The following is a 16,580-nucleotide window of genomic DNA, read 5'->3' as shown; positions in this document are numbered from 1 at the left end:
GTAGAGCCGTCTGATTTTTCGCTCAGATGCTTTAGTTTGGGGTGGTATCCTGTGATGGGGCAATGGTAAGTGAGATACAGAGATTTACACCGGGAGACGGAGCGCCTGTGCCTTCTCGTTATTCGCCCTCCCCTTTTTTATAGATATTTTGACACAGTAAAAGGAGACTGGAACCCCTTCCAGAAGCCCAGCGTGCTGTGGTGGCCAGAACGCTTTAAATTGCTGAGGGTTGTCAGGAAAGGCACTGGAAATGTTTCTCTTGAGTAAGATTTTGTTACCCACACTTGGAATACTGGATGCCAAATCTAGAAAAAATATGGGAGCTAGGAAGAGTCCAGGGGCTTTTGAAGAGTGGATGAAAAAATTGTGAAGGCAAGCATCCCTGCTAAATGTACTGAAGAAGTGAAACTTTTTCCGGATATCATCCAGTCAGTTCTGACTCACGGCGACCTCATGTGTTGCAGAGTAAAACTGTGCTCCGTAGGGTTTTTGGAAGCAGATCACCAGACCTTTCTCCTGAGGCACCTCTGGGCGGGCTTGAACTGCCAACCTTTTGGCTAGTAGCTGCGAGCTTAAACGTTTGCGCCACCCAGGGACTCCTGGAGAGATGAATAAGTGCACAAAAAGTCACTTTGCTTCCTTACTGTAAACTTAGGAAACTGATTATAGATCCTTTGAATAAAGTAGGGTGTAAGAATTAAAAAAAAAATACATGAATAGTTCACCCGTTCAAAAAAAAAGTTTGTCTTCTTAACTAGTGAAAGACAGGTTTGTAATAACCACTCAGGGAAACAGAGGGGTTTTGAGGACAGAATTTTGCAGTGAGCTAGTGAGGGCATGATTGAGAGGGTCATTTTGAGCTAGAGGTTCCAGAACCGGAGGAACACTGTCAGTGGTTAGCATCACTTTGTGGTATTTTTTACTTATCTCGTTCAGGTTATACTTAAAGGAGTTGGCGCCAGAGAACTTGGAACCTGGGAAACTCAAGGAGATCCCAGGGTACTAAAGGGTAGGGTAAGTGGCTGTAAAACATGACTTTCCTACTTCTTTTTTTTGGGACTGCCTATCTGGGGAGGGAAGCCTATTTGGGGTGAACATTTTTATTCTGCCCTACGATTTTTTTTCATCATTGTAAAAATATGTATAACAAAAGATTTGCTAATTTAACATTTTGCACATATTTAGTCATATTAGGTACATGAATGTTGTGTAACTATCACTAATATCTGTTGCCAAATTTTTGTTATCATAAACTCAGTGCTTCCTAAAGAATGATTCCTTCTCCCTCTCTCTCACCCCTGGTAACCACTAATAAACTTAGGTCTCTACACATTTGTCTATTCTAGCTATCTCATATGAGTGAGATCATACAACGTTTGTCCTTTCGTGATTGACTTCACTCAGCATAACGTTCTCAAGGTTTGTCCACATTATACCATGTATCAGGACTTCATTTCTCTTTATGACTGAGTGATATTCTATCATATGTATACAGCTACCACATTTTCTTTTTTAGCCATTTGTCTGTTGATGGACCTTCAGGTTGTTTCTAGGAGCGCCATTCTTATTTAGGGGCTTTTGGGGTACATATGTGAATAGGAGGAATAGGGGTGGAGAGTAGGTTGTCAAGGAACAGAGTCAGGATTCTGTAGGTTAGGCGCCAAGCATGAAGTTTGGTTCCTGGGAATGGAGAATTCCCTGAGGTAAGTGATTTCTCCAGAAAGGCCCCCTCCCCCAACTCAGATGATCTGGGATGATTTAGAGGTAGGGTCAATGCCTCATGCTAATGCAGGGTACAGCTATGAGGGCCAGATCTAGCCTGTGCACGGCCCTCAAGCTAAGGACGGCTTTCGCATTTTTCAGATGGTCGGGGGAAAAAAAGGAACAATAATATTTTGTGATATACAAAACTCAGATTTCGGCATCCATAAATAAAATTTTATTGGAGTACAGTAATGTCCATTCTTCTACGTTCCGTCTGTGGCTGCTTTCTTGCTACAATGACAGGGTTGAGTAGTCGTGACAGAGACTGTGTGGCTCACAAGGCCTAAAGTATTTATTATTTGGTTCTTCAGAGAAAAAGTCTGCTGTACCCTGGACTAGTGGGATACTGATGTAGGTGGTTCAATTGGGGAAGGAAGTAGAGCCTTAGCAGCAGAAACTCAGGGGAGCATGAAACTCAAGATGGAAATACCAGTTCTGGAGCTGGTCTGAAGTCTTCCAGGTGGGGGCAGCTTAAGGGCTCAGATAGTGACACTGTTCTCTATGCGGCTGGGCTTCAGGTATTCATAGGGCAGGTCAAGTTGCTCATTCCGGGCTATAATCTCCTTTTCCAGGTTTTCCAAATCTGTTTGGAATTGGTTTAGCACAGCCTTCGCTTCGGGGCTTGAGAAATATTTTTCTTTGTGGTGCCCCAGAGGTACCTGAGACAGAACAAAGGATCAGTCAGCTCCCAGTCCCAAGACAGGTGTCCTTAGAGCCCAGCTCCTCACCTTGCTCTAATGGTTCCCTTCCAACATTTCCCCCTACCCAGAGTTCCCTCTCACCATGTCTGGCTGCCGCCGACCCAGATGCCATGTGATGGTCATTTGAAGACAGGCCTGCCGGACATCAGGTAGTGACCCCATCACTGTGGCCATTGTTATGTCTTCCTTGGTGGTGGGTGGGGGCATCCGCATTGTGCATGGGGCATTAGGGACCCAGGCATACCAGTCAAGCTGGGGGAAGAAACCGTAACCCTCGGAACCCTGGGACTTAGCTCCTAACCCTTACCCCCTCTCCCTTGGGCATCCCAAGGTCCAGACATTCCCCTCAGGGACCTGGGCTTTTGGCTGTCCCTACCTGGCCTTGGTTGATGGCTGAATGCTGGGCAGTGCAGGTGAAGACACACATGGTAAGGAAATGGCAGAGTTGAGCCCGGGACTGGAAGGAAACAGGGAAACCTGGGGAGGAAAAGAATAGGATTTAGAGGCTCCAGCACAAAAGCAAAGAAAGGCTGATGTCTTGGGATGGCCGTATTTTAACATTGATGGGTGTATGTTCATTTATTCAAATATATTTGTATCGGATATGGATTTCGGTCCTAGCTCAAGCTTTATAACTTGGCTTAAAAACTCAGTGCCATCAAGTTAATTCCAATTCATGGCAGCCCCACGTATTTCAGAGTAGAATTGCACTTCATGGTGTTTTAAATGGCTGTGATCTTACGGAAGTAGATCGATGGGCATTTCTTCGGTGGTGCCGCCGGGTGGATTTGAACTGCCAACCTTTTGGTAAGTAGCTGAGTGCGAACCATTTGTGCCACTCAAGGACGTATTGCTCGGGTTACCTTAGCTTGATTATATAATCTCTCTGAACCTCAATTTCTTCACCTGTAAAATCTGGACAATCCTACCTCGTAAGTGAGCAGTACTGGTGGCACAAACAAGTGCTCGGCTGCTAACTGAAAGGTTGGCTGTTCAAACCCACCCAGCGGCTTCAGGGGAGAAAGACCTGGTGATTTGCTTTTGTAAAGATTACCTCTAAGAAAACCCTGTGGGGCAGTTCTACCCTGTCACATGGGGTTACTATGAGTCAGAATTGACTGGATAGTGACTTGATGGCACCCAACAATGAGCTGATAAATGAGATAATGTATTGATTACCTGGCATGTAATAAGTGCTCAATAAAATTACTGTTATCATGAGAGAATTTGGGAACGAAAAGGTCTGAGTAATCAGATGTCCCCTGCCCCCAAAAGTGATTAAGAATTTAGGGATGCTTTCTCCTATTCCCAGAGAGGAGATTATAAATGTCTGAGTTATAAGGCGGGAATAAGAAAAGTCATGGGTTTCTAGTGTCGCAGCTAGAAGGGGCTTCCCAGACGGTTATCCCAGGCCACTCATTTTACAGTGAAGGTGGGGCTCAGAGACCCAATAATCTTGTCAGTTAGGTTGAACAAATACAGTTATTCCTCTTTTGTAGCTAAGAAAATTAAAGGCCAGAGAGATTAAACTGCTTGTCAGGATTGCATAGTTGGGAAAAGGCAGAGGCTGATCTTGAGCTTGAGTTCCTGACTGCAAATCCCATGCTGCTTTTGATTTTAGCACACTTCGTCTAAGAAGCGCATTGGGAAAATTAGGCAAAGGTGAACTATGACAACTGAGGGAGAGTAAGGGGGAGAGGATAGTGAGAGACAATTAGTGGACGTCAAAATGAACACGAGAATGTTTGTTTTAAATTTCCAAATATAGACATTGTTTACGGGAAAAGATGGCCAAGGGAAGGAAATAGGATCCTTTGGGGCCTGTGGTGCCTGATGGATAGTCCTGAGAAGTGTTAGAGAAAGTTTGGTCCTGGGATGGTAGGAAGTGGGAGTGCAACCCAGATCCCCCAGGGCATGGACGTTGGTTTATTGATCCGCCATCCGCAGGGCCTGGCCATAATAGCTGCCCTGGAAATGCTTGCCGTGGAGCCCTGGTGGTGCAGTGGTTAAGAGCTCAACTGCTAACCAAAAGGTTGGCAGTTGAAATCCACCAGCTGCTCCTTGGAAACCCTATGGGGCAGTTCTGCCCTGCCTTGTAGGGTTGCTATGAGTCAGAATCCACTCGATGGCAGTGGGTTTGGTTTTGGTTTTGGTCCGGCAGAGGCAGAGGATGGAATTCAAGGTGTTGGTCAGAAATACAAAGGGGCAGGGGCTGAGGGATGATTCAAAGCGCTCCAGGCTAGCTCATGTGTGCTAGAGGAGAAAGAGCCAGGGATGAGCTCAAGAGAGGCTACTTCTTCCTCACAGATTAAAATGGGGGAGGGAATAAAGATAGTGATTGCACCATAGTGATGGGGGTAGACTGACCGAAGAAATGTGAGCCCTGGGGTTTAGGTGCTGAGTTGAGGTTTCAACCAAAGCATGAACAGTATTGCATTTGCATCTAGAAATGACCTTGTACTGTGGTAAGTGTGGGCTACCTGTGTGTGCAGGACAGTAGCAAGCAGGAGGAGGAGGAGAGAGGGAAGGCCAGAGTGGGACATTATGGACTTCAGTAGGAACCTCTCCCCATTTATATCCTTAGGTAGGGAGGTAGGAAACCATGAAGAGATCTAACAGGGGCCAGACAGAAACCTTTCATTGGCTGTGGTTCTGGCCTGCTTGGGCCACACTATGACAGGTTAGTGGCGTCTATGACTGTGGCTGGGGAATGGAAGTAGGGGTTGACAGCCAGGGTGTCTGGGAGGACAATTCTTAGTTATCTAGAATTGTCCTCAGCTGGAACAATGTATTTCTTGGGTGTGAATGGGATTCAGAGGCTTTGGTGTGTGGAGGGAGGGGGGCGTGCTGAGGGGTTGGCATCTTGTCCCCAGAAGGGCAGGGCTGAGAGGAGCTCCCGTCTCTGGGGAGGGATCGTACCTCGGTCCTGGGCCTGGCACAGCCCCACCTCAGTGATCTCCCAACACCAGGCCTGCAGCTCAGGGTCCCCTCTCACGATATCATCCCTTTGGTAGAAGAGGTGGACGATCCTCTCCACGTACCTGCCAGGGGAGGAAGGTGAGCTCTTTGAGAGTAGGAGACTCTGACCTCTACTCCCCTTTTCTGTGGCCTCTGCCCAGCGACCCCTCACACATCATGGAACAGATCTTCCCAGACTTGCCTTTCGGCAAGAGCTTGCTTTCCCTAGCTCTTGCTACTCACTGCTGTAGAGGGGACAGGGAAGTGGGTTATTAGTCCCTGGAATTTCCTACACGTGTCTTCTAACAAAAACCTTGATTCCTCCAGATCCCAGAGTCTCCCCACCCACAGCGTTCCCCACCTGGGCTGTCTGCTCCATGCCAGTCTCTTCCTTTTCAGGACCCTGGTCTTTGTCTCCTCACTCTTCTTCATCCCTCTCCAGGCTTTATCTTTCTGCTGCTCCTGGTTAGACCTTTTTCCTTCTTTTTTTTTCCTTTTGCCTCATGCAGACCTCAAGCCAGAGTCTGTCCCCACTCACCCCCCTCCATTTTTCAGCTCCTGGTCTCACCCACCGGGCAATGATCTCCCAGAGCCGTAAAGCATCATGGGCATAGAGAGCACAGGGGAGTCCCAGCAGGCCCCGGTTAGCCAGGTCGTCAGGAACACAGAGGGAGCAGTAGGTCAGCTGGGCCCCTGCTCGACGGAGCAAGGCCACATGGCCCCCTCCTCCTGTGCTCACAGCCTGGGGCGAGAAAGTTGAGAGGTCTTGAGGGACAGAGCAGGTCTCAGAATCGTAGAATATTATAAGGGGTTCAGCTATTGGGTTTTCAGATTTAAAGTCAAGGGTATAAAAGGCGCAGGGCATTCATACATCATTGGAGTGGGACCCCGGTGGTAGCAGGAGGTCATAGATGGATAATTAGGTGTCCCCAGCCCATTCCCTCCTTACCTACCTTATCAAATATACCCCCTTCTGAGATGAGCTGGGTCCGGGCCCGGGTGTTGATTTCCATAGTGTATCGGGTGTGGGGGGCCAGGAGCTGGGGTGGAGGGGAGTTGAGGGGGTGGTTAATGGAGGCCATGGTTGGACCCTTCCTTGTAGGGAGTGAGGCCCAGGTGGTGGCCTTCTCTCCTGTAGATACCTTCCTCCCTGCGGCTACCTGGACAGACTGGTCTCCTGCTTCCCTGATCACTCACCTTCATGCTCTTTGACTCCCCTGTGAGTCGGGCTCTGGAGCCAGACTGACCAGGGTTTGAGTCTGTGGTTCACCACTCTCTTTGAAACTTGGCCAAGATTATAAACCCACTAATCAGTGACCTCGTCTTATGTCAAAGGGAAATTTACCTCTTACCTCAGGGGGCCAGAGTGATGCTTAGGTGAGTGAGTATGAAGAGTGTTAGCACAGAAGTCCTCAAGTAGTATTTGTCGTCATTATCTTTGTTATTTCCACCTTGAGTATAGGTGTCTGTTAAGAATCAGCCTCTTTTGATGTTTTTTGCTACTTCCTCAATCGGTCACATCCTCCTGGCTTAAACTAGCCTCTCTGCTCATTTTCAAAGCAGACCTCTGGTTGTTTTACCCTTGGTATTTTTAGTTTTTTGGGGGAGGAATAGATAGGGTATCTTCAGTCAGAATTAGAGGACCCATATCGAGCTACCTGCTTCCACAGAGGAGTGTCATCAGCCTGCCACAGCGCTAATTAGGCACCCTTAGGCCCTTGCTTTTCCTTAGCTAGTAAAAAAAGTCACTTGGTCCTCACATTTATCTCCTCTGTCTTAGACTATTTTGTCTTCGTATTCCCCCAGTTGGTGTACAGGATTCACGCAATTTTGGTATTTATCTGACTTACTCAGTCTATATGCTGAGCAGATAACCTGAAGCTGGACTATATGAAGAAGAACTTGGCATCAGAATTGGAGGAAGACTCATTAACAACCTATGATATTCAGACAATACAATCTTGCTTGCTGAAAGCGAAGAGGACTTTGAAGCACTTACTGATGAAGATCAAAGAGTACAGCCTTTGGTGTGGATTACACATCAACATAAAGAAAACAGAAATCCTCACAAGTAGACCAATAAGCAAACATCATGATAAATGGAGAAAAGATTGAAGCTGTCAATCTTTTATTTGGATCCACAATCAACACCCATGGAAGCAGCAGTCAAGAAATCAAATGATGCATTGCATTGGGCAAATGTGCTGCAAAAGGCTTCTTTAAAGTATTGAAAAGCAATGACGTCACTTTGAGGACTAAGGTGCACATGATCCAAGCCATGGTATTTTTAGTCGCCTCATATGTACACAAAAGCTGGACAATGAATAAGGAAGAGGAAAGAAGAATTTATGCATTTGGATTATGGTGTTGGCGAAGAATGTTGACTATAACCATGGACTGCCAGAAGAATGAACAAATCTTGGAAGAAATATAGCCAAGGATACTTTTTAGAAGCGATGATAGTGAGACAAAGTGTCACTCTCATGAGGAACCAATCTCTAGAGAAGAACATCATGCTTGGCAAAGTGGAGGATGAGCGAAAAAGAGGAAGACCTGGACAAGATGGATTGACACAGTGGCTGCTGCAGCAATGGGCTCAAACATACCTACTATTGTGAGAGTGGCGCAGGACCAGGCAACGTTTTGTTCTGTCATACGTGGGGTCGCTGTAGTCGGAACCTACTTGACGGCACCTAACAACAACATCTGGTTTGTTGATCCTGGACACAGGGAAGGACTCAAGCGATACCCCTGGTGCCCAGATTAAAGCAGCCCACCTTGGTCTGAAACTTTTGAGAAAGTTCATGGAAAAATGCTGACGGTCCTAGAAAGCCCAGAGTCCACATGAGGAGAGAAGATACCTGATGACAAACAACTTCTCATCCTTGCAAGAACTAATGTTTTTTATAGCATTTAGTCTGTGTCACATCATTTGTTTCTGTCCTTTAATCCTTTAGCAATCCATGATAGAGATCCCATTACCCCCATTTAGAGTGAAGACACCGAAGCACACATCTGGTAAGTAGTGATCCAGGATTCAGACCCCAACAGTCAGAATCCAGAGCCTGCACAGGTAACCGGATGACATGTGTAGCCTTAGCCCTCCTGTGGTCCTGGTACACCTCGGCTGTTTGCCATGGAGACAGATGGGGAGAGGCTGAACTAGCAAGGGGAGTTTTAGATGTGAAGAGTGGCTTAACCTATTCAGGGCAGAAGGGGGTGTTGCAGGAGACATCGTGAGCTCAATAAACCCAAGACTATTCATCAGACTGGTGTCCATCTTGTCTGTGTTATCCCAGAACCCAAAGAGGCCACATCTACTCTTGGCCAGGTTTGGGGATGGAGGTGGAAGCCCCAGCAGAAACAGATTCAGTTATTATGCCTGTCAAGTACTCACTTGACATCTTGCCAACACTTCAAACTCCATGTATCTAAAACTGAGCACCTCATCTTTGAGCCCAAACTGGCTGCTTCTGTTACCGTTTCTGTCAGTTGCCCTGGTTGAAAAACTTGAAAACATTTTTTAAACTATCAGAAGTCTTAATGTGTGGCCTTTTGCTTGACAATAGATACTGGACTTACTGTTTTTTAAAATTATAGTATAGGCTGGTGAAGCACACCTAGCTCCTGGAGGTTGCAGAAGCCCTGATCTTTCTCACTTCAGTTGTACACCCAGGCCTGCTGCAGCTGCTGTGTCCCCCATCCCCAAGTCCTTGATTTTTTCTCTTTCATTCCCCGCACCACCAGGCTAATGCATGTCTCTATCCACCTCTGTCTTAGGCACATGTGAGTAGCTCTGCTGGGCTACTCTCCTTGCTTTATGATCTGCTTCTATTTAGCACAATCTTTAGTTGGGTTGATATTGATATTTCTCTGTCAATACTGTAGTGTTGCTAGGTTGTCTTCATTACTTTTCAACTCTATTTCCAGATCTTGTTCTCTGGTTGGTTCTTACGGAGACTGTTTGTCTTCCTAGCTAAATAGTAAGTCTCCTAAGGCAGGAATAAGGCTTTTGTTTTACTAGCTGTATTCCAGCTATACTCCAAGCCCATTTCTAGGTTTTTAGATTTCTGAGAAGAGCCCTGGTGGTGTAATGGTTAAGTGCTCAGCTGTGAAATGAAACAGTTGTTCAAACCTACCAGTCGCTCCATGGGAGAAAGATGTGGCAGTCTGCTCCCATAAAGATTACAGACTAGAAAACCCTATGGGGCAGTTCTACTCTGTCTTACAGGGTCGCTGTGAGTCAGAATCAACTTGATGGCACACAACAGATTTCTGAGAATTCCAGGTGCCTGCCTTATAATACGTCCTGAAGAAACATTAAGTGACTTGACTTAATAAAAATTCAAGGATCAAGATATTAATACAGTCTTCCTTCTCTTCACCCCTTCTTCATTTGCAAATTGCTATAAAGATTTTTTGTTGTTGCTCTATCGTTTGGTATTAGGCTGTTTCCCTTCTCTGGGCTCTGAGACAGATGGGATTGGAAGGGTTGAGCCTGTACCTTGAAGAGAGGGTGCAGTTCTGAGAGGCACCTCATAGTGGCAACAGCGATGACCTCAGCCACCAGATGAGTGTTCAGCAAATGATATTGAAGCTGGTGCAGTTGGAAGTCTGCATTTCGGACCCAGGACTTTGCCAGAAGCCAAGCAAGTGGAGGATCTGAGGGCAGGAACAGTGGTGGGGTGGAGGAGCTAGAGTTGGGAGGCTGGAGCTGGGGAAAGAGAAATTTAGCATTTATTGAACTTCCACTGTATGTATGACACTATGCTCACATTCTGGAGGAAACAGATGACTAAGATAGGATTATTGTAATCTAGCATGAGGAACGAAGGCACTTCCATGCTGCCTCTAACTGGCTGTGGGGCTGTGTGAGTGTCATGTTGGCCAGCTTGGATGGAGGAGAGGCTGGAAGCAGGGACTGGTTAGGAGGACCTAGCAGTGGTCTGGGTGAAGTGTGATGGGGGTCTGCATTAGGATGGTGCAATGGGAGGAGAAGCTGGATATGTGAGTTGATTGACAGAACTTGTCAGCTGGCTGGTTGGTGAGAACAGAGGGAGAAAAGATATTCAGAGGGAATGGGTATTCAGAGACAGAGGCCTCTGAAAGATTGAGTAGTGATTCTCAAAGCATGAATAGCAGGGTCAGCAGCACTTTAGCACTTGTTAGAAATGCAAGTTCTCAGTCCCCATTCCAGACCTACTGCGAGTCTGGGGATGGAGTCTGGCAACGGAGTCTGGCAACCTGTGTCTCAACAAGCCCTTCAGGTGATTGCGATGCACACTAAGGTTTGAGAACTATTGGGCTACAGGATGAGGACTCAAAAGGCTATAAAGACTGTTGAACAAGTAATTCCAGTTGAGTGAGTCGAGGAAGACCAGGCTGCAAGCAAACACAGAGGGATATGAGGATAGGTTTTGCTGAGTGAGGTTGGGATTTGGGAGCCAAGAGCCAGGGGTCTGGGTCCACGAGGCAGAGGATGATGGTCCCAACAGTGTTGGGAGGAGGATGCCCAGGTGCTCACCTGAATGACCATGGGTAGCAGCTTCCCATTGGGTTCCATCTTCAGCATGACAAGGGGAGCAGCTAGGTACTGCTGCTCTCCTCGGATCACATTGGCTGGAATCCCGTCCAGCAGGATAAAGTCAGCCTCAAACAGGGAACCGTTCTGGAGAAAGGGGAAAGTATCCATGAGTAGAACAGGACAAAGGGCAAGACATTGACAGGTATTGAGTCTAGCTTCTTGCTATCATCCTGTATCAGTACCAGAATCCTACTGGAAGAACCATATCATTAGGTCCAATTCTTTCATTTTAAAGTGAAGAAACAAGTCTAGTGAAGGGAGATGCCTTGCCCAGGGATGTGTGGTAGCTGATACGAATTTAGGACCATGGGAGGTGTTGGCTAAGCTCTTCCTTTGTCAAGATGGCCAGGCCCGTTTCCCCATCATCTCCCCATCTGTTCATTGCCTGCTACCTGTGTTTGGTCCCACCAGCCCAGCAAATCCTCCTTTACTCCTTGCTTTTACCTCCCCTCAACTGTCAGAGAATCAGAGGAGGTTCCCCTAAATGCCACCAGACAAAGCACGTACATGCATATGCACACACACACATCTGCCTAGGCTCATCCTCCTCTTGTCCAGTTCACCTCTTCCAAACCCAGCTCTTCTCCGGGAAAGTTCTGGATTCTTCCCACCTGATGGCATACTCGCCCACCTTCTCCCTGCCCATGGACATTGGTGTCTAGGCACTGATATCCAGCCTGGAATGTTGTCTTCACTAATATCTCTGGCCCCATCCATGCCCTGGGGATCCATCCTATGGCCTTTGTGCTGGGAGCTCCTCATACGTTTTTCTCTACATACTTATCATCTCTAGGTTTTTCAAGATGCGCAGGACTCTGAACCATGGGCAGTGGGTTCCTGCAGCCTCTCTTCCACCACACTCATCTTTGGTTTCTCCCCTTCACCAGTTCTCCTTGCCACATTGCCAAGGAGAGAAAAACAGAGGGTGGGAGGAGGTACCTGGAGTTCTTTCTCCAGCTGGGCCTGAAGCTCCTCTGTCCCTGAGGGCAGCACTAGCCGGGAGGGCAGAGATGTGGAACGTCTCAACAGCATGGGGTTGGCGCCGTTGAGGAACTGGTAGCCAAAAAGCTCATCGTCCTGCCAGCACTGGTGAACCTTTTCTGGGAGTTGGGGAGGAGGATATTGACCACAGCCTAGATCTCTCTTCTCCAGACTCTACCTCAAGGATCCAGGTGCGTGACCACCCCTATTCAGCCCCCTATCTTTACATCCTTGAGGCCTCTGTGAGATGACCAGGCATGATAAGTTCTCATTTGGCAGGGAGTTATGGGGAGGGGGTGGGGAATATGGAATGTGATGGATGGGTCATCAAAAGGGGCCATCGGGGTTATGGAAACCTGGGGAATCACTGACCAGCCAGCATGCTCTTCTGGCCCCAGAAGATCTGATTGAAATTCTCCAGGTGGTTCCAGGAGCTCAGGAGGGTATAAACACGCTTGAGGGTGGTCTCTAGAACCCTAGGACAGGTATCCAGGCATGAATCCATAATCTGATCCCTCAGCCCCTCACCACTTACCACCCCATTCTTGGATCTCCCAGCCCTCACTCCACCCTGATCTTTTCCTTACCCTGCGTGCAGTGTGCATTCAAAGTCCAGTCTCTTCTCCTCGTGGAATCTCACATTTGGAGGTAGATCGTCCTTGCAGTTTGCAGCTATTGTCAGGGGTAATCCTTCCTTCCAGGAGGCCCAGCTAGGAATTAGGGATAAGGTTCAGGGAGGGGTAGGGGCAGTGATGGGCATAGGGTCAAGGAGGGGTGGGGCAGTTGGGAGGCCTGTGGGTGGGTGGTCACCGGTAGATCTCCCGTCTTTCTTCTAGTTCTTTCTCTCGATACTTCTGGAACACATCCAAGGGATTGGCTCCTGCCAGGCGGGCTGGAGAGGCGTTAAGAGGATTCACTACGCTGCTTGGTCTGGTCTCGTGCTATCCCCTGCTGTTATTTCCCATGTTTACTGTCATGTCTTGCTTTTATCTCCCCCTTTGCTTCTCTAGTTGGAATTGATTCAACGGCAGTTGGCATGGCTTTTTGTTTTTGTTTCCCTTGATTGATCCCCAGACATGTTAACCCCATCTTTGACAGCCTTGCACTCCTGTTTCACCTATCTCAGCCCTTGCATTTAGACAAAAATCTGTTTGACTGCCTTTCTTGTCCCTTAGCTCAGCTTTCCCTTACCCGATGTTATTTCATCAATATCTCTGATTGGATAAATCACCTCAGTTAAGGTGATAAAATCTTAACCACTCACATGCCTATACCTGTCTTTGATTACATATTAAAAAAAAAATTACTTTGGTTAATTTCACATGTCCTGGCCTCACCTGTCCACACCTTCACCTGTCTTTCTTTTCCTGGTTTCACCTTTCCTGGATTTACCATGGTAGTCTCTATTTCGTGACCTGCTCCTGTTCTCATCTGTACTTTGCTCACTTGTCCCTCAAAGACACATCATGTTCCCATCCGTACCTCCACTTGCCCTCAATTCTATTCCTCTCTCGTTTCCCACGGTAAATTTCACAGTTTCCACCTTCCTTCATCCCCACCTCTGCCAGTGTGCTCTCCTGTTCCGCCAATTGTCGTCCATGGTTTTCCAGCCCTACCAGCTCTCCATAGTCATAGTGCTTCTCTCCCTTAGCTGTCTCCTTCTTCCTGGTCACCTGTTCCCTCTTATTCCATGTGTTACCCTTACCTGTCACTGCCCTAACTCTTGGAGTCAGTAAAAATAATCTTTATACTTTTACTTTGGCTTTTCTGTTTCCAGTCATTGCTACAAGTCCGATTCCCTGTCCTCACCTTCTTGAAGGCAGTCTCCAAACCACTTATTTCCTGGCCCCAGCGTCACTGGCCGCCTCTTGTAGCAAACATTCGGGACTTTATTTCCCCGTTTGCTCTCTAGCGTGCTGGGTTCTCCACACTTAATCTGCCTCTGCTTCCCCCTTCTCTAGACCCCTCTGACCCTCCTCAGCCCACCCTGCCCCCTCCGGAAGTTTTCCAGGACCTGCACTCCCTTCCCGACCCTGCCCCCTCACCGGTGCCCTCGGGCACGCTCAGGATGCCCCGTCCCTGCACCCAGCGATAGCACGGGAAGGCGGCCTCGGCGCAGGCCCCGGGGCCCTGCACGGTGATGCGGTCGCAGAACCACGCGTCGTCCACCAGGGAGTGGTGCTTGCGCAGCTTCACAAACTGCAGTGGCCCCAAGTCGTCGGGGATGTCGTGCTCAAACTCCTCCTCCTGCGGGGCCAGAACCGGCGGGACTTACTAGCAGGGACAGCGGAGAGGCCGTTTTGTTGGGGGAGCAGCTGCTTAGTGGAACCTCAGTTTAGCCAGACCTCCAAAGACATCCTCGCCGCATTCTCTGCTCAGGACAACCTGCACCGTGGGTCTTAGATCCCCCTTTCACTGGGAGGACGTGTCACGAATCAATGTTTAAGCATCGTCACTCACATCGGAACCCTTAACTGAGCTCCCTCCCAGCTTTCCGGAGGCGCGTCCCGTCTGACCACTAATGGCACATTTGCACTGGCTCTGGGGTCACTTGGAGAAAGAGTTGGAGTCAGGGTTATGGAGAAGGGGCGTGACCCAGGAATCCTGACCCTTTCCCTGACCAGCCTTTGGCGCCGGCGCCCCGAATCCCTGGAAGACCCAGCCGACCCAGCCGCACCTGTCATCTTGTCTTGTCCCCGGCCTCCCGCGTCCTGAACCCCCTCTCCAGCTCGAGCCCAGCCTGGCCGGCCCGGCTCCACCTCTGACCTCTCCCCGAGCCGTCCGCAGCTGCAGCTCCAGCTCCGCCGCCCCGCGCGCCCCGACCAGCCACAGCTGCACGCGGTTGCGCGACCCGGAGAAGAGCCAGGCTCCGGTGGCCACGCGGATGCGGTAGCGGCCCATGGCGCTCGGAGCAGCACAGGCGAGTGGGATCCCGGTCCGGGGTGACACTCCACACTCCGGACCGCCCAGAACCACCTGCGGTGTCCAGGCACCTCGGGGCAATTCTGGACCTTAAAGAGATGGATCTGCGTCCCCGCCCATCGCGCAACTGGAAGGCGCTCCCAAGTCCCCGCCCTAGACTAGCCCGAACCTGTGCGTGGTGGAGCGGGGCTATAGGGAAGGGCTGCGCTTCCCCTTCGGAGGCAGCTGCAGGAAGATAAAGGGGACCTGGCTAGGGTAAGGCCAAAGAGTGGGTGCTGCGGGGCCTCCCCAACCCCATTCTCTATCCTGGGAGGTCTAGGGGGAGGAGTCTCGGGGCTGGAGGGAGCAAGGATGAGGGAACTTCGTCAGGTTTCCAGCCAGTTTGGGGGTTAGGAGGAAAAGCGTGTGTGCATGGGGTGAGTCTTAGGTAAAATGGGGAAAGTCAGCTTTTCTGGGCTGGGACCTGGGGAAGCCAGCTCTGTTGCTAGACTGGGACCCGGTACCCGCCGAGGCCCTTCAGTCCCGCCTTTGAGCACAGTCCCTCAGTAAATGACCAGGCTGCACAAACAAACACGGCTTCCGTGAAGTTGATTCTGACTCATAATGATCCTATAGGACAGAGTAGAACTGCCATAGGGTTTCCAAAGCTGTAATCTTTAAGGAAGCAGACTGCCACATCCTTCTCCCTAGGAACTGTTGAACGTGGGTTTCACCTCTGGGCTAGCAGGGGGGCACCTAACCACTGTACCAGCAGGGCTCCTTTTCAGGCTTCCTAACTCAAAGACTTGTTCTTCTTCCCCACAACCAACCCCATTTCAAACATCTGGCATTAGGACCCGAGGTGGAGTCCCTGGGAGGCACAAATGGTTGAGTGGAACGTTTGTGGTTAGCAACTACTCAGAGGTGCCTTGGAAGAAAGGGCTGGTGATCTACTTCCCAAAAATCAGCCACTGAAAACCTTTATGTGACACAGTGCTACTCTGGCACACATGGGATGACCATGAAATCAGAGTCCACTAGACCAGCATCTGGTTTTTAGGATGTCATGTAGACCTAAATGCCATGGACCAGATATCTTGAGAGGTCTAACTAAGGCAGGGCAGTGAAATCCTCATTTTCTCCAGCCGCTATAGTTGGTGGTTAGGAGCTACAGCTGCTAACAAGAAGATTGGCGGTTGGAATCTACCAGCACTCCTTAGAAACTCTATGGGGAGGTTCTACTCAGTCCTATAGGGTCGCTATGAGTCGGAATCGACTCTATGGGAATGGGTCTGTTCTTTTTGGTTCTATTGTTAGTGCAGAAAATGTTAGGGACCAGTACAGGTGTTAGGGTGCAGTGTGGGGTCACTTAGGGAATCCAGCATACAGTGGGCTATGATGATGAACTTTGTCTTTTCCAGGTGGATGCAGCCCTTTCTCCCTCGGTATGTTCCCGGTTCATTTGCATTCTGGCCTCAGCTAACTAGCCCTGGTGCTTTCTTCCCTGCCAGAGTTTCATTTTCTCCTACAAAAATTATATGTCAATAGTTTTATTGGGCATGAGGCTCTACTTCTTTCATCTTCCCTCTTGTCCTTATCCCACTCTCTCCCCACCCCCGCTCAGGCTATTTCTGGTCCCCCGTGGATCTCGGGGCAGGAAACCAGGGAGTAGCAGTGGGACAGGTGCTGGT

At 49.0% G+C, this 16,580-nt stretch overlaps 1 protein-coding gene and 1 long non-coding RNA gene across 2 annotated transcripts; one reads left to right on the top strand and one right to left on the bottom strand.

The window, feature by feature from the left end:
* Positions 1 to 1,323: 1,323 nt before the first annotated feature.
* Positions 1,324 to 7,728, top strand: LOC104846515 (uncharacterized). The gene is made up of 3 exons (XR_010318448.1): positions 1,324 to 1,703; positions 2,534 to 2,614; positions 7,230 to 7,728. It is a non-coding gene; the product is annotated as an uncharacterized LOC104846515 (long non-coding RNA).
* ALOX12 (arachidonate 12-lipoxygenase, 12S type) lies at positions 2,185 to 15,214 on the bottom strand. Its single transcript, XM_064271679.1, has 14 exons — positions 14,755 to 15,214; positions 14,034 to 14,235; positions 12,799 to 12,880; positions 12,576 to 12,698; positions 12,361 to 12,464; positions 11,947 to 12,107; positions 10,948 to 11,091; positions 9,928 to 10,137; positions 6,377 to 6,463; positions 5,996 to 6,165; positions 5,385 to 5,506; positions 2,842 to 2,942; positions 2,547 to 2,717; positions 2,185 to 2,423 (listed from the first exon to the last, which is right to left on the bottom strand). The coding sequence occupies exons 1-14, from the start codon at positions 14,887 to 14,889 to the stop codon at positions 2,244 to 2,246; spliced, it is 1,992 nt and encodes a 663-aa protein (XP_064127749.1). The 5' UTR covers positions 14,890 to 15,214; the 3' UTR covers positions 2,185 to 2,243.
* Positions 15,215 to 16,580: the final 1,366 nt, after the last annotated feature.

This window comes from Loxodonta africana, chromosome 18 (assembly GCF_030014295.1).
Source record: "Loxodonta africana isolate mLoxAfr1 chromosome 18, mLoxAfr1.hap2, whole genome shotgun sequence".
Classification (NCBI taxonomy): domain Eukaryota; kingdom Metazoa; phylum Chordata; class Mammalia; order Proboscidea; family Elephantidae; genus Loxodonta; species Loxodonta africana.
This window is presented reverse-complemented; position numbering and strand designations above follow the sequence as displayed.

What these genes read in the sequence shown, in the direction of transcription:
- ALOX12 (XM_064271679.1), bottom strand. Translation starts at nt 14,889, where the DNA reads ATGGGCCGCTACCGCATCCGCGTGGCCACCGGAGCCTGGCTCTTCTCC. An exon ending in GAGCGTGCCCGAGGGCACCG is followed by an intron (nt 12,881 to 14,033) that starts GTGAGGGGGCAG and finishes ACGCCTCTCCAG; the next exon opens with CCCGCCTGGCAGGAGCCAAT. An exon ending in AGCTGGAGAAAGAACTCCAG is followed by an intron (nt 11,092 to 11,946) that starts GTACCTCCTCCC and finishes CCCTTTCTCCAG; the next exon opens with AACGGTTCCCTGTTTGAGGC.